The 18,598-nt window shown below is 48.6% G+C and overlaps 1 protein-coding gene across 1 annotated transcript in view; it reads right to left on the bottom strand.

The window, feature by feature from the left end:
- Positions 1 to 2,089: 2,089 nt before the first annotated feature.
- nat8l (N-acetyltransferase 8-like) overlaps positions 2,090 to 18,598 on the bottom strand; it is a gene marked incomplete at both ends in the record, with an annotated part of 28,792 nt that continues 12,283 nt past the window's right edge. The window contains one exon of the mRNA XM_084312923.1: positions 2,090 to 2,457. Within this exon, the coding sequence (XP_084169049.1) occupies positions 2,090 to 2,457 (368 nt within the window). The remainder of the gene's footprint in view (positions 2,458 to 18,598) is intronic.

Genomic DNA, 18,598 nt, shown 5'->3' with positions numbered 1-18,598 from the left:
CAGCGGAATTTACCTATTTCAAACCTCCCCTCTTTTTCTTGATCCTCCAATCACAACGGTTGCTTCTCGGAAGCAGCAGTTGTCATGTAGTTTGTGTTAGTATTCCCTTTTTTTTCTTTTTATATATATATATATTTTCGTATGCATTTTTTGTCACATTTTATTTCTTTTTGTTGTATTTTTTAAAACTTTTTTTTTATTTTAATTTTACTTTGTACAAGTTAGTAACTATGATGAGATAACTTCAGCTCAGAGAAGTGAGCAGTCGTGTCTCTGCCGCCTGTACTGTGAGAGGATGAGATGGAGAAAGAGCTTATGGGAGAAACATCTTTTTCTTTTGGCTTGCTACGTCGTTAGCTACATTGAGTTTTCGACCGTATACATGTTACACAGACACAAAGGGGTAATACTGACGCCAATATATCGCTATATTCATTTAAATTCGCTATTTGTGCTCAGTTATTTATTGTAGGTTTTGCAAATATTGCTAGTAGTCACGTCTTACCCAAGTTGTTCCCTGACAGCGCAGGACTAAGGACACTGTGTAGATAGCATCCACGTTGTATTTATCGCAGTGTTGATAATAAAATTTGCATACCACAATGTAGTACCGTAATATGATGAGATTGCAGTTAAAAAATTGTTTTACTAATCATCAATCAAATAGTAAACATATTTTAGGAGTTGTCTTTGTTTTAATCGGTAAACAATTGATACTGTAAGTGCACATAGAAATCGGTAGTGTTCTCTAGGTTTAGTTAGACAATACTTGACTCATAGCATAGGATGCACATGTGTTCATGCATCAAACATGATTTAAATTAGAAATAGGTTAAATACGCACCACACGGTTCGCTGGGGCTGGAGTAACATCCTACCATAGCCCCATCACACGCACACGCACAAACACGCACGCACACACACAAACACGCGCGCGCACACACACACACACAGGCATAAACACACATACACCCACACAAGCTCTAACATGCACGTATACTGTATCCTGGGATCTGTCCGTGCCACGACACCGCGGCTAGAGAAGCCCCACCTCCTCCTGTCATTATCAACCAATTGGAGACCCTTATCTGCCGTTTCCGGCAGGGAAAAAGGGATGAAAAAATATATATACAAAAAATAATAAAAAGCTGATAGAAGCGGAGGAGGAGAGGATCAAGGAGTCGGAGGGAGGGCGTAGCTGTGTTCCGTTCCATGTCCCCGTCCGGACGGGACACGTCCAAGCTATCCGTCCCGTTCTATATCTCTGCGGGGGGATTAGTACCAGGCTCTTACTGTGCTTCAATATGGCGTCTTGAAAAAGGACTGGCTAGATTCCACGACGCGCACGTGTCAGTCTGTGTGGTCGTCTTTTGTTCATATGCAGTGCGCACACACACACACACACTAGCACAAAACGTGCTATAAGTAAGAGACCATAGGTTTGAGTGTATACGCCCCCCACCCCCCACACACTCTATCTCTCTCTGGGGACCTATATTTGCGCCTCATCCATCCATACACCCTCCCCCAGTGAAAAGGAATGCTAATTGCGTCCTTCTCCACTGGATCTAAAACTGTAGAATTTTGAGGTGGGCGGGGGAAGTCCCGTCGATGGGGGTGGGATGAGGTGTGTGTGGGGGGGGGGGGGGGGGGGGGGGGTAGGATTGTAATTACGTTGAATATTGATCAGATAAAAGCTAAACGGGATTAGTCATTTGATGGTGTTAGATAGGTTGGCATGGGACGGCGATGTCATGTGTGTATATTTCCCTCTCATGGGGGAAAGGGAAGAAAAAATAAGATGTGATAATAATAATAAGGTTGAGGGGTAAAATAACTAATTCAAAATGTAAAAGTATAATACAAAAAGAAAACACATAATAGCAATAAAAAAAAGTTAGTGGCTTTTAAAGATGAAATAGAAACAGAGGTGTTTAGTAGTAGAAGTTAACTCTAATGATACAAAATAAATAAAAGCTGTCAAGGGGAGAGGACTTGGTCGGGGCTTTGCACGGCGGATCGAGAGGGTTGTTTCTCTCTCTCGCTCTCTCCCTCCCTCCCTGGCTCCCTCCCTCCCTCCCTGGCTCCCTCACTCCTCGCGGAGCTGCAGGCGGTAGCGGCTGTAGCGGATCTGGAAGAAGAGCCTCTCCAGCGGCGAGCGGCTCATCCCGGGGAGCCGGTAGTCCTCGCTCTGGCCCGTCCGGCGGAAGCCCAGCGACTCGTACAGCTTGTGCGCGGCCAGCTTGACGGCGGTCGTGCCCAGCACCACGGCTGCGTAGTTGTTGCGCACGGCAAACTCCAGGACGCGGCGGCCCAGCGCCTTGGCGATGCCTTTGCCTCGGTAGTGTGAGTCCACCGACATGCGGCGAAGCTCCACCGTGTTGTCGTCCTCGCGCCCCTCCGCCGCCACAATGCCCACCACGCGTCCCTCCAGCACCGCCACCCAGAAACAGGATCCTGGCAGGGGAACACAGGGGGGAGGAAGAGTTAGCACGGCTCTGGTCGGTTACATCTGACGCTTCACAGTGGGCTCTGGGCTAAAAGTAAGAATTATATATATAAGAATTTGTTCTTAATTGCTTGCCTGGATAAATAAAGGTTAAATAAAAAAGATAGGCATACAAGACACAGCCCGACACACTTTTAAAGGGATAGCACATACTGATCTGTCCTGTCAGTCCTTCCAAAAAGCACACCCACCAGATATTAGACGCTGAAAATGTTTTGTTTGTCAGCCATATTGGTTTTGTCCGTTTTAGAGACATCCTTCTGCCCTTGTTGACTTGCACCAGCACTGCAAACAGTGTGCTGGTATCAGTATCTCGAAACCCAAAACGCTGGTAACCTTGCACGGCCGCCGGCTTCACGGGATCACGTGACAATCCCTCTGGGCAGGCTTCAAGCTATGTGCTTGTGCCTGAACCACAGTGGTTCTGACCAATCAGCATCCTTTCAGGGTCTACTTTGAGGAGCTACGGGCAAAGACACTCTGCCAAGAATATTTTTTAATTGCCGGCCCTGTTCCAAATGATTCCCACACGGTTATGTGTAACAGACCGGGTTAAAACGGGTTCTGGTGCAAGTGGCTGGAGTGAAAGGATTCCCTGGTTTGTGATACATCCCTTTAAATCTAAAAGGGATCCACTGGGAGATCAGGTTGCACCGTTTACCCCCAACGCTTTCTAAAATGCACGGGGAGGCTATTGAGTTTTGTACGGAGAGTTTCCTTCATGCTTCATCTGTTGTCCGTATCCCTTTATCTTTTATTGACGATGTACGTGACAAATAAAGACGTCGACGTCCGAGTTTGACTCGGCGAGGTGGCTATACTGTGTATTTCAAATCAGGGATACACTAGAATCTATTAGGGTATATAGGGTATACTCTAAACCGCCGTGAGAAAGAGGTGGGTACACTCTATGCCTGTTTAAACCCTAAAATACTGTCAATTGAGTATCATTACAGGACAGGGGGATATGCTTGTTCCACGGATGCCCATCACACAGAGCAGTCTGCCAAAGACAACCACACATAACGGCCCAGGGTTTCAGAAAAACACCCACTCAACGACAGAGCGTGTGGTCCGTGAAACGAGTCTCCTGAAATGTACGAGTGGTATAACGGAGGCATGAAAGCAGGGGGGGGGGGTCGAAGGACGGAACGAGGACGCTTCAGACTGGATACTTCAGGTGAGAGGCTCGTGTTTTCCATTAGTGACGTGGCATCGAGTCATAATGGTCTAATGCTCTGAATCGAGAGAGTCGGGGAGGGAGAGACATAGAAGACAGAGAGAGAGATGGGGGGGGGGGGCGACAACCAGTGACAACTGGTGTTTAATGTTGTTAGCCACATGATGGTTGAAATGCTGCTAATTAAAAGTACAAGTGTGAACTTGATCACTTAGGATTGAGTTCATCACATCGGAAATACTGACAGATGGAGAGAGAGAGAGAGGCACAAACCTCAAGACGGATAGACAGAGATACACCAGTGGGTCAGTTAACACAGCACATACAGATACTGGGGATTGCCAGACATGCAGAAATGCAGACTGATGGGGATGGACAGACATCTCGGCAGACGATGTTCATCCACTAGAATACTCCTATGAACTTGCATATGAATCGGGTTTTATATCGATTTTGACACATCGATTTTGTGCAATGTGCCTGTATGAATCCCTACGTCTTGTAATGTCGCTCTTCTGTCCAGTGAGTAACTTGCCCGGTGACCTTACGGAGCACAGACGCCATGCGGCGAGTCCTTTAGTGTAACGTGAGACGTCTCTCGTGTCCCGCATCGCGGCAAGATCAATAGTTGTGATGTTAGTGCTGTTCTGAGGACGCGGGATAAAGCGAGGACATCTAATGAACAGTCAAGGGACGCCTTTTCTGTTCGCAAGTCTAATCGGTTGTCATGTCACTTTTGAAATCGTTTTTCCATTGATTCTCTCACTTGTGCTGTTTTGGAAATTCAGTGCTGAGGAACGTGTCCTTGTTTCTACCAATCGTAATCTTTCAATGAAATAATTTATTTTTTAACCCTTTCACTACCACACTACAGAAGGTTAACCTTTCACTACCACACTACAGAAGGTTAACCCTTCACTACCACACTACAGACGGTACCCGTCTTGAAGTGTGGTAGTGAAAGAGTTAACCTTCTGTAGTGTGGTTGTGAAAGAGTTAACCCTTTGTCATGTGGCAGTGAAAGGGTTAACCTGGCCCCCACCTCCCTCTTTCAATGAAATGAGTTCACGTTCAAATAGCTTCTCTTTGAATGTCAGCAGTATTCGCGGTAGCTACGTACATGTGTTCGCACTAACATCCCATCTGTTCGCTGGAGATAAATCTTCCTCTTCCGTGAACCTGTGTCCTTCTGTCCCTGCTCTCTGACTCCCTCACACGCACACACACACACACACACACACGCACGCACGCACACACACACACACACAAATGCAATCTCTATCACACACACACAAATACAATCTCTATCACACACACACAAATACAATCTTCTATCACACACACTCAATCTATCACACACACAGAAATATAATCTCTATATATAAATATAATCTCTATCACACACACACAAATACAATCTCTATCACACAGACACACAAATACAATCTATATCACACACACACACAAATACAATCTATCACACACACACAAATATAATCTATATATAAATATAATCTCTATCATCACACACAAATACAATCTATCACACACACACACACAAATACAATCACACACACACACACACACAATCTATCACACATACAATCTATCACACAGACACAGAAATATAATCTCTATCACACACACACACAAATACAATCTATCACACACACACGAATACAATCTATCACACACACACACACACAATCTATCACACACACAATCTTTCACACAGAAATATAATCTCTATATATAAATATAATCTCTATCACACACACACACAAATACAATCTATCACACACACACACACACACACACACACACACACACACACACACACACAAATACAATCTCTATCACACACACACACAATCTATCACACAGACACAGAAATACAATCTCTATCACACACACACAATCTATCACACAGACACAGAAATATAATCTCTATCACACACACAAATACAATCTTTATCACACACACAAATACAATCTATATCACACACACACAATCTATCACACACACACAGAAATATAATCTCTATATAAATATAATCTATCACACACACACGCACACACAAATACAATCTCTATCACACAGACACACAAATACAATCTCTATCACACAGACACACAAATACAATCTCTATCACACAGACACACAAATACAATCTCTATCACACACAAATACAATCTCTATCACACAGACACACAAATACAATCTCTATCACACACAAATACAATCTCTATCACACAGACACACAAATACAATCTCTATCACAGACTCTCACACGCACGCACACAGACACACAAATACAATCTCTATCACAGACTCTCACACGCACACAGACACACAAATACAATCTCTATCACAGACTCTCACGCGCACGCACACAGACACACAAATACAATCTCTATCACAGACTCTCACACGCACACAGACACACAAATACAATCTCTATCACAGACTCTCACACGCACGCACACAGACACACACAAATACAATCTCTATCACAGACTCTCACACGCACACAGACACACAAATACAATCTCTATCACAGACTCTCACACGCACGCACACAGACACACAAATACAATCTCTATCACAGACTCTCACACGCACGCACACAGACACACAAATACAATCTCCATCACAAACACAAACTCTCTCAAACGCACACACAGACATCACGTCACACGGTGCGTGGCCCTGACATCACCGTTGTGTTATGAGGGACAGTGGAGCCCCCGAGCAGGCAGCCCCCCCCCCCCCCCCCCCCCATTAAGCCCGTCCAGATGCTCGTTTGACTCAGTCACATTATATGTAGGTCGCCACGGCAACACGTGCCCCCAAGCCCCCAATGACCGGGACGGATGACATCATCTTCCGGACGCCGTTTGAAAACCACGGGTCTACGTAATCAAATTGACCCGTGAGGGAGATTTGTCGCTTCAGATGACATCATCGTCCCCTAACTCGTTTCAGATGACATCATCGTCCCCTAACTCGTTTCAGATGACATCATCGTCCCCTAACTCGTTTCAGATGACATCATCGTCCCCTAACTCGTTTCAGATGACATCGTCGTCCCCTAACTCGTTTCAGATGACATCATCGTCCCCTAACTCGTTTCAGATGACATCATCATCCCCTAACTCGTTTCAGATGACAACGTCCCCTAACTCGTTTCAGATGACATCGTCCCCTAACTCGTTTCAGATGACATCATCGTCCCCTAACTCGTTTCAGATGACATCATCGTCCCCTAACTCCTAAATGTCCCTGTTAGTTCGGACGGTGGAGATGTTAAGACGGCTGTTAAAAGACGTTTAGAAACTTTAGAATGTTTCAAAATTCTGCCTAAAATCAAGGGTCGCCTATAGCTACACGCCGACGGCTACCGACACAAACATTATGTAATGGCGGTTTGTCACAGAGCGATATCGGGTCTGCAGTGTGAATTGGCGGCATTCTACAGGGGACTGGTGTGTGTAAGTGTGTGTGGACACACACACCAGTCCCAAAGCTCAAAGCTCTCCGGACCATCTGTCTGAACCGAGCTAGTGCCAGGGTTCATGGCGAGACAGGAAGGTAAGCACGCCAACCGCCCCAGTGTTGCTGTCTGTCTGTCTGTCTGTCTGTCTGTCTGTCTGTCTGTCTGTCTGTCTGTCTGTCTGTCTGTCTGTCTGTCTGTCTGTCTGTCTGTCTGTCTGTCTGTCTGTCTGTCTGTCTGTCTGTCTTTCTGTGAGTCTGTCTGTGCGTCTGTTTGTCTGTCTGTCTGTCTGTCCGTCCGTCTGTCTGTCTGTCTGTCTGTCTGTCTGTCTGTCTGTCTGTCTGTCTGTCTGTCTGTCTGTCTGTCTGTCTGTGCGTCTGTCTGTCTGTCTGTCTGTCTGTCTGTCTGTCTGTCTGTCTGTCTGTCTGCTTCAGAGATCGTCTCCATTACGATCCATTACGAAACAAACTGGCTCTCGCACGCAGAGGCCTACAAAGTGAAAGTGCGTGATGTAGAACAGGAAGAGGCCACTGACCTCCACAGTGACCTCTAAGCCTTCTGGTGCCGCGGCTCGAGGAGCTCTGCATCTGTAGCGACAGACATCCCTCCTGTTAAACAGTGTGGGGTTTTAGTGCAGCTGAGCGCCGCTAAGCTGTCATTATCTCTGGGGGGGGGGCTCCCCTCGCCTGCTGATTGAGTGACAGGAAGCAAGGGATGGATAGAAGAGGAGGCAGAGAGAGAGAGAGAGGACGGGGTCGAGGGAGGTGTTTGGATCACCCACGTGAAACAGGCTGAAGAGAGGGGAGGTGTACTGTATGGGTGAGGTGGGATCGAAGCACTGTCTCTCTGTGTCACATGCCGTGCGTTATATCGGTGCAGGAGGGGATCTTGTTATACCGTCGCTTCTTTCCGTTTGAGAGCATTTTGAAAAGCACCCGTTTTGAGGTAAAAAACAGTCCATTCTGGGCCATTCTATGATAATCGTCTTTTACTGGAATATTCCAGAACGTTGATATTTGTCTGCCTATTTATGAATCGTTTTCAAATAAACGCTAGATGATCAATATTATACGTACACGCACGCGCACGGATAATCGCCGTGTTCATTTCCTCTTGGATTTTTACAGTGAAACCGATAGAGCCCATTTCACAAAACAGCTTATATCTTCATCAAAATGAGTCTGATTATCCTAACACTGATAACATAGATTCCTTACCTGACATCAGATGGTATCCAACTGGTATATTCCAATTCCTGATCACCATTCGAAAAAATCGATAAGTGTATAGATCCAACGTGATACAGTAGAACACATGATTCCGCAGGGCTCAGAGGCTCCAGAATGAACTCTGATAACCCCGGCTGCATCAGTGGACTGGAAAATGTGGAGTACAGGATTTTTTTCCCCATCCATTTTCATTGAGTCCATTCCAAAATCCCTTATGTCATCTGGGAGACGATAGGGGGCGCTTTTTTCCACATCTGATCGCCGGCGGCACTCGGGTAGACTACGGTAGGCTTGCGTGATGCAATATGATTTCAGATCGCAAAAAAAAAAAAATGCAAAGAAATCTCGTGAGTGGCTTTCAACGAGATATTAATAATTCCGAGAAAACTCGTGAGTGGCATGGAAAGTGTTAATGTGAGGCGTTTAAAATGATGTGTCTCACAGAGACGTTTAAAATGATGTGTCTCACAGAGACATTTAAAATGATGTGTCTCACGGAGACATTTAAAATGTGTGTCTCACGGAGACATTTAAAATGATGTGTCTCACAGAGACATTTAAAATGATGTGTCTCACATAGACATTTAAAATGATGTGTCTCACAGAGACATTTCAAGTTTCTTTATTAGTTGACGTGCAAAAATACAGAATACCTTCACATGGAATGCTTTTTTCTGTTATGCTCCTATGAGGATCGTAGGACGCTTGGATCATACACATACAGCTCATTACAGTAATATTCCACAATTATTACATTTTAGATAGTAATAATGGTACAGAGCCTTGAGACAAACATATGCGTATTCACCACCGCAAACAGACTGGCAGCCGTCATAGGCAGCGCTGTAGCTGAGGGGCTACACAACCCGGACTGTATTAAAAGATTGTTTAGATTAAACCACTACTAAAGAATATTACTTGCCAGACAGTACAGTTAGATAAATATGGCAGACACTCAATTGACGGCACGGGGACAAGGATACCAGGTTTACAGTATTTTAATCGTCATATCAATATACAACTGAATTATCACGTTGCTCTTTTAATAGTAGAATGTCAGAGTATCAAAGTCAGGGGGAATGAATATTTCCTAGGTTAAGAATACTCGACCGGAGCTCTGCAGGGAGTGAGAAGGGGTGATACGGGGCAAAGCAAGGGGGGTAGCTGGAGACGATAATTTCCCTCTGGAGTTGTAAGCTCCGGAGGAATTGAAGAATGGTCGGATAATCCTGTGGTCACTGAAGAAAAGGGGTCTCGTACGGAACCGGTCCTTGTAATCCTAGTGCCCGATGGCAGGGTTAATAGCTCTTAATCCAAAGCCCGATGGCATAGATGGTAGCTAGCCAGCTTCGTTTGTACTGGAAGCTAGCCCGAGGATGGTCTTCAGGGAGTAGTTAGATCCAAACGCTGATGGTTTTAACTATACGTTTCTCCACGTTACTTCGCTTACACAAGTCACTATACTGCGCCAATAATGGCTCTACAATATTATAGTCGTATCTAAGTAGCTACTAGCTATCCGTAACGATACACCGCTGGTAGGTCTGTGTACAACTGTACCGAACGTATTACGATCTCGCTCTGCTGCTTCTCCTGTTCTGATACTGCCGACTCGTTACTTCCACTGTTCACTCACTCACTGCCGGCTGCTTGCGCCATCTACAATATATATACTCAGACTGATTTCTAGGGCGCAGCCGATTCACCTGTCCAGAATCAATGCGCCTGCTATGGGCATGTCTGAACTTGCCCGGACATGTCTTTGAACTCTGTCTGGGGTGCTCGTCTCGTGGCGCCTCCAATGTCAAGGGCGGGACCCAATGAGGCGAGCGAATAATACTATGGTGCAAACGGATGGCTTAAAGGTATATAGCTTATATATATATAAACAATATACAAGTTATACAAAATAATAAACGCAGACTTTCAGTATTAATCTGGACCTTCAGAACAAGCGCCATGTACGGAAGGAGGGGGGAGTGGGTTGGGGTTGTTACAGGGCTGTAGGGGGGGGGGGGTGGGAGTGGGTGATGAGACAGTCATTTAGGCTCCCCCCCTCCAGCGCGCGTACTAGTCGGCTGCCCTCACCATCACGTGGGAGTGGCGCCGGGCGTACACGCGGGAGGGGGGATTGGGTAGGGAGTGGGGGTGGGGGAAGCCGCTTGCCACTCTTATCTCCCAGAGGGCCTTCGACTCCAGCAGCTCCCTGTTTCGACCTTGGTCCAGGAATTTGTTTTGTCTGACTGACTGGCACATTTATCCCAGCCACGTCACTTTAAATTTGATTTGAATAGAGTGAAATATAACTCTGTTGATTTGAGTGGAGTGAGTTTTAACAACTCCGTCCAAATGACTGAATGCATTATTAGTCCAAGTGTCCAAGTGTCTTAATCAGTTCATTTTGGTAGGTCCTGTGCACGGTAAACAGATCCAAAATCTTCTTATTGCAGTCCAAAAGCTTCGATAATCCAAAAATGACCACGTCTTCAAGTTGGTAGCCCGATTATGATGTCCCAATAGGCAGAGAGGGTTAGCCTTATTCTGCTTCTTGAAGAAAATATGCAATCCACTGATTAGATCCATTTAGAGTTGATTTGAGTATAGTCCGGCAACCGGCACGAAGCAGAGCATAGCAGCGTCAGGCTCCATGGAGCAGTAGAGGCGGCGGTAGGAATGGCCTTGAGGAGCCTGGGGAGAGGAGAGAAATGCGACTGTCTCTGGGAAGGGCTGGGAAGGAAGTTATGTGGAAATTATGTGTCTCACGGAGACATTTAAAATGATGTGTCTCACGTAGACATTTTAAATGATGTGTCTCACAGAGACATTTAAAATTATGTGTCTCACGGAGACATTTAAAATTATGTGTCTCACGGAGACATTTAAAATCATGTGTCTCACAGAGACATTTAAAATTATGTGTCTCACAGAGACATTTAAAATTATGTGTCTCTCGGAGACACTAAAATGAGTGTCTGCTGTTGCCTGCCAGGACAACTTGGTTGGTCGAGATAATGTTTCTGGAACAAGCCATCTCTTCCACCACACACACACACACAAACCCCACCCCCCATCCTGATCTAACTAGATGGACTGTTAAGTCAGAGAAGGAGAGATGCTGGTCAGACCACAGAGAGAGAGAGAGAGAGAGAGAGAGAGAGAGAGAGAGAGAGAGGGGATGATGATGAAGAGATGGGATGAGAATAAGAGATCAGAGAAAGGATGAGGAAGAGAGATCAGAGAAAGAAAGAAAGAGGGGAGAGGGAGGCTAACACAGTAGTAGGTGGGCTTGAAAAGGATTCATTATAGCCTTGGGGGCCTTGCAAACGGGAGGGTGTGTGTGTGGGGGGGGGGGGGGGGGGGTGACATCAATAACCGGTGGAATGGGTGGAATTTACCATATGATAAAAGAGGGGGAGGGGCCGACGTGGGGGAAAAATGTCTGGGAGAGAAGAGAGGAAGGGCCTCAAACGCATCATACGATCCATATGAATTCTCGTTATATCATTCCTACAGATTCTCATTATATAAAGCTGTAATTGGAGATTACAAATTCATCTCACTTCTCTGTCATCTGGGCCCTATGGTGCAGGTTCCAACGATCGGCTCTTACACTTAAAAGCAGAAGTCTGCTGTTAGCTCCTGACACATGGAACATCAACAAACTCTAAAACTCAATACTCTGGTCTCCTTGGGTCAGTTTAAATCCTTAATCGCCAACCATTTCCCCATAATCTGCAGTTGTTTTAATTGATTGCACCAACTCTATTTTGATTGCACTTATTGTATATTGTATTGTTTATTGTATTTATGATTATTTTGTATTATGGTTGTATGCTCAGCGTCATTTGAAAGGAGGGCTTTGCCCTCAATGAATCTACGAGTAGAAATGAATGAATACAAGCGACAATCAGACGACCGTTGATGAATCTTTTGTCTCTCAAGGAGAGGAATGATGCTGCCACGCATGTGCGTGTGTGTCACTACGGAGCCACGCTGGGACATGAGCCCTGTACAAAAATTGATCCACGTGCACATCTCTCTCTCTCTCTCTCACCTCTCTCTCGCACACACACACCACCACAGACACACACACACTGTATGGTGTCTAACAGGATTATGTTATTTTCCCATCAGAGGGCAACAAAGAAGGCTAATTGACTTGATAAGCATTCAGTCTAGACACCAACCCAAAGCTACAGTACGGTTCACTTTTCTCTCAGAATCAATCACTGTCCTTTGCTCTCTCTCTCTCTCTCTCTCTCTCTCTCTCTCTCTCTCTCTCTCTCTCTCTCTCTCTCTCTCTCTCTCTCTCTCTCTCTCTCTCTCTCTCTCTCTCTCTGCATGTAAGCTTTAACAAAAGGCCCGTAAGTGACTTGCCTCTATACCTCTATGCTGTATCTGTTTCTGGAGGAGATACAGAGGAGGGAGGAGAGGAAGAGAAAGGTACGATGAGACTGTCATTCGTTTGGGTTCAAAGACACAGAACGCACTACTGCCGGCTGTGAAACGCTGATGAGTCCTTCATCAGATCCTGTGAGGCGTTAATGAGGGAGATAAGTGTTGCCGGGGCCACGGCGCCTCCGCCCCATATGTACATGGTTACAACGCGATATCATGTAATGTATATCATGCGTATGGCGTCTCTACTCTAGCCCTCCCCCCCATGCACACACACACACACACATCCCTTCCATGCTGGGAGTATGGATCAGGCTGTCACACATAGTCCACACATTAGCAATTTCTCACAAAGGATCATATTCACACAGCAGCCATTTTGCTCTTATGTCATGCTCAGGTTGGGTGGGAACAGGGTGGAAAGGAACCCAACCTGAGCATGAGATAAGAGCAAAATGGCCACTGTGTGAATAATGGTCACTGTCAGCAAACAAGGGCGAATGCAGGGACACACACACCCACAGGCACACATACACACACAGGCACACATACACACAGGCACACATACACACAGGCACACACACACGACAGGCACACACACAACAGGCACAGACAGACACACACGCACACACACAGGCACACACACAGACGCACACACACACATGCACACTCAGGCATGCACACACACACACACACACATGGGCAGGCACACATTCATTATACAGAATGTATACAAATATACAATGCGATTACTGAATTTGAATTATACATCTAAGTGAAGATATAAACCATTATCACATTATCAATGCACTGATCAATGTATGTTGTACTACAAATATACACATGCACACACACACACACAGTTTGCATTAATCCCATTATAACTCCATTAGCTCAGAGACATTCATCATTGTCCATGATGAATAACTCCCATTAGCTCACCTGGCCATTAGTTTACTGCCCTGGCTCGTAAGTGCAGGTGTGTGTTTGTGTGTGTGTGTGTGTGTGTGTGTGTGTGTGTGTGTGTGTGTGTGTGTGTGTGTGTGTGTGTGTGTGTGTGTGTGTGTGTGTGTGTGTGTGTTTTGTCTTCAAAGGCATATTGAACCTGTGTAAATATTCAATGCCACATGTTTGATTTGAAGTATTTAAAATGTCTGGCCGTTTCACCTGCATGGGTTTTTAATGTATCTTCCTCTCATCCAGACTATCAGCATCTCAAGCCCGTCTGGTCTCTTGGGACATGAAAGGGCCCTGCCTGCTCCCGTGCGCTCTCCCCGTCTGCCCGCCGTTATCTCCTAACTAGCAAATGATGCTCTGTTGTCCAAACAGAACACAGACAGGACAGGAGGGAAGCCCAGTGTCAACTACACACAAAGCAGAGAAGCACGCTTGCTTCCTCTAGTCAGTGTGTGTGTGTGTGTGTACACGTGTGTGTGTGGTACACGTGTGTGTGTGTACGTATGTGTGTGTGTTTTTACGTCCATGTGTTTCGCACACATACTATACTTCCCTGCAGAAGCTAACCGCTAAGCTAACAGTGAAAATGAGAGAAATAGCTTTAAAGTTATTCGACTATCCAGTGATTTTGTAGTTAATGCAATTCTTTATTACCCTTTTTCTCTAAAAACAGAGCATCGAACTCTGAAACTTTGTCACGAGATAAAACAGATATCAGAAGTTCAATTTCAATTTATAACTCTTATAACTTTTTTTAAAGATTGTGTTTACTGCGGTTAGCTTCTGCAGGCAGTATACTTAATGTTGTTGTTGTTGTTGTTGTTGTTGTTGTTGTTGTTGTTGTTGTTGTTGTTGTTGTTGTTGTTGTATGTGTATTTCTACTGCCACATTCATAGCTCTTTTTCCTCTGCATTCTAATGCTGTGGGTAAATGGGGTTGAAAAAAGAAAAACATGTATTTGTGCTTGTCTTTCCACACGAAGCAGCAGCGTATCCAGTACAGATGTTTCTTTTTCATGCATGGAAAGGCGGCTTGACGAAATCTAACGAGACTGCGGCTTTAAGGGTCACAGGCCATAGGTCGGGTCATAAAGCCCCTCCCCCCAGCGTCCCTCTGTAAATCACTCCTGATCTCCAGCTCTGTGGTTTACAGGAACAACAACATCACGTCAGATCATCAGATCTCTCCAAAGTTGCCGCTCTTCAAGTCAAATGGAACAATAGGAAGCTGTTTTGTCTCTAGAACACGTCGCCATGACAGTCATTAATGACCGGCCTGCGTGAGGGGTCACCTGGAAGGAGCCAGGGATCGTGATTGGTCACCAGAGTGGTGATGGTCACATGGTGTTGTCATGTCATTTTTCTGTGTGTGATAAGGTTCCTTACCCTTTCACTGCCACACGACACAAGGTTAACCCTTTACTATCACACAACCGACGGTCGCCGGCTGTCGTGTGGCAGTGAAAGGGTTAACCCTCTGTGAATTGTCGCAGTGAAAGGGTTAACCGTTTTGGTAGTGCGGCAGTGAAAGGGTTAAGACGATTATGGGGGTTATATAAACAAGAGAACCTCTGAGTCTCCTTCTCACCTGGGCTCCCAAAACAGAGCAGAGTGTTTTTCTTTTCTTTCTTCTTTGTCGGAGACGGAAGAAAAAGAGTGTTTCCCCGGCTAGCTTGAAACATCACTTTCTCCTCAGATGACAATAACCCAATTGCCCACAGCGCCTCCTCCTCCTCCTCCTCCTCCTCCTCCTCCTCCTCCTCCTCCTCCACCACGAGATGAGGAATCGGGGAGAGAGAGAGAGGGAGAGAGAGAGCGGAGATGGAGTGTAGAGAGAGAGGCGGAGGAGACTCATGATAATAGAGACATGTTGAGGTAGAGCAAGGAAGCGAAAAATTAGAGAGAGAGAAAGGAGGGAGGGAGGGAGAGGTTTGCTGAGGTGCATGAGCTGACGAGTCAGACATCCCCCGGGAGCCCTTTGTCTGTGTGCTGCTACCCAGCAACCACACGCACACACACACACACACACACACACACACACACACACACACACACACACACACACACACACACACACACACACACACACACTCAAATATAGCTTCAGAGGAGCAAACCCTTCCCCCATATCCAGTGCTCCCATTTCCTACATAGAGAAGCACTCGCTCTCCCCCCTCCCCTCTCTCTCGCCCTCTCTCTGCCTCTCTCCCCCCCTCTCTCTCGTCCTCTCTCTCTCCCCCCTCTCTCTCTCCCTCGCCCTCTCCATCATTCAGACCTATATTAAGTGCAGCAGGTACCAGTGTAGAAAGCTGTTCCTCACACACACACACACACACACACACACACACACACACACACACACACACACACACACACACACACACACACACACACACACACACACACACACACACACACACTATACAGTATACACGCACACACAAGTGGCAGCAGAATGACACTATGCAGGACAAGCTCTCTCTCTTGTGTGTGGACTACACACACAAGCAGGGAAAAGACGACATTTAATAGAGCAAGCTTACACACACACACACACAGCCTGGCGAGACCCTGGCGGCCAGGTATTACAGAGCGCTGCCCTGTCTAGACGAGGCTTAGCGGAACACGCAAGCCTTGCTCTCCAAGGGTCTCGTGTCAGGCTGGACGAGGCCCTGGCCGGGAGGACCCAGCGAGGAGGCCGAGGGGACCCAGCGAGGAGGACCCAGAGAGGAGGCAGAGGGGACCCAGCGAGGAGGACCCAGAGAAGAGGACCCAGCGAGGAGGACCCAGAGAGGAGGCTGAGGGGACCCAGCGAGGAGGACCCAGAGAGGAGGACCCAGCGAGGAGGACCCAGAGAGGAGGACCCAGCGAGGCCACAAAGACCCAGCGAGGAGGCCGAGGGGACCCAGCGAGGAGGACCCAGCGAGAAGGCAGAGAGGACCCAGCGAGGAGGACCCAGAGAGGACCCAGCGAGGAGGACCCAGCGAGGAGGCCGAGAGGACCCAGCGAGGAGGACCCAGCGAGGAGGCCGAGAGGACCCAGCGAGGAGGACCCAGCGAGGAGGCCGAGAGGACCCAGCGAGGAGGACCCAGCGAGGAGGCCGAGAGGACCCAGTGAGGAGGGCCCAGCAAGGAGGACCCAGCGAGGAGGACCCAGCGAGGACCCAGCGAGGAGGACCCAGCGAGGAGGCCGAGGGGACCCAGCGAGGAGGACCCAGAGAGGAGGACCCAGCGAGGAGGACCCAGAGAGGAGGACCCAGAGAGAAGGCCGAGAGGACCCAGCGAGGAGGACCCAGAGAGGAGGACCCAGCGAGGAGGACCCAGAGAGGAGGACCCAGCGAGGAGGACCCTGCGAGGAGGACCCAGCGAGGAGGACCCAGCGAGGAGGACCCAGAGAGAAGGCCGAGAGGACCCAGCGAAAAGGACCCAGAGAGGAGGACCCAGCGAGGAGGCCGAGAGGACCCAGCGAGGAGGACCCAGAGAGGAGGACCCAGCGAGGAGGACCCAGAGAGGAGGACCCAGAGAGGAGGCCGAGAGGACCCAGTGAGGAGGCCGAGAGGACCCAGTGAGGAGGACGAGAGGACCCAGCGAGGAGGACCCAGCGAGAAGGCCGAGAGGACCCAGCGAGGAGGCCGAGAGGACCCAGCGAGGAGGACCCAGCGAGGAGGCCGAGAGGACCCAGCGAGGAGGACCCAGCGAGGAGGACCCAGCAAGGAGGCTGAGAGGACCCAGCGAGGAGGACCCAGAGAGGAGGACCCAGCGAGGAGGCCGAGAGGACCCAGCAAGGAGGACCCAGAGAGGAGGACCCAGCAAGGAGGCTGAGAGGACCCAGCGAGGAGGCCAAGAGGACCCAGTGAGGAGGACCCAGCGAGGAGGACCCAGAGAGGAGGACCCAGAGAGGAGGACCCAGCGAGGAGGACCCAGCGAGGAGGACCCAGAGAGGAGGACCCAGAGAGGAGGACCCAGAGAGGAGGACCCAGAGAGGAGGACCCAGCGAGGAGGACCCAGCAAGAAGGACCCTGCGAGGAGGACCCAGCGAGGAGGCTGAGGGAACCCAGCGAGGAGGACCCAGAGAGGAGGCCGAGAGGACCCAGTGAGGAGGACCCAGAGAGGAGGACCCAGCGAGGAGGACCCAGAGAGGAGGACCCAGCGAGGAGGACCCTGCGAGGAGGACCCAGCGAGGAGGACCCAGCGAGGAGGCTGAGGGAACCCAGCGAGGAGGACCCAGAGAGAAGGCCGAGAGGACCCAGCGAGGAGGACCCAGAGAGGAGGACCCAGCGAGGAGGACCCAGAGAGGAGGACCCAGAGAGAAGGCCGAGAGGACCCAGCGAGGAGGCTGAGAGGACCCAGCGAGGAGGCCGAGAGGACCCAGCGAGGAGGACCCAGCGAGGAGGACCCAGCGAGGAGGCCGAGAGGACCCAGCGAGGAGGACCCAGCGAGGAGGACCCAGAGAGGAGGACCCAGAGAGGAGGACCCAGTGAGGAGGCCGAGAGGACCCAGCAAGGAGGACCCAGCGAGGAGGACCCAGAGAGGAGGACCCTGCGAGGAGGACCCAGCGAGGAGGACCCAGCGAGGAGGACCCAGCGAGGAGGACCCAGCGAGGAGGACCCAGCGAGGAGGACCCAGCGAGGAGGCCGAGAGGACCCAGAGAGGAGGACCCAGAGAGGAGGACCCAGAGAGGAGGACCCTGCGAGGAGGACCCAGCGAGGAGGCTGAGGGAACCCAGCGAGGAGGACCCAGAGAGGAGGCCGAGAGGACCCAGTGAGGAGGACCCAGCAAGGAGGACCCAGCGAGGAGGCCGAGAGGACCCAGCGAGGAGGACCCAGAGAGGAG

The sequence above is a fragment of the Notolepis coatsorum genome, assembly GCF_963971535.1.
Source record: "Notolepis coatsorum genome assembly, chromosome: 4".
In the NCBI taxonomy this organism is placed as follows: Eukaryota; Metazoa; Chordata; class Actinopteri; order Aulopiformes; family Paralepididae; genus Notolepis; species Notolepis coatsorum.
The sequence above is the reverse complement of the archived record's forward strand: the minus strand, read 5'-3'. Positions and strand labels throughout refer to the sequence as shown.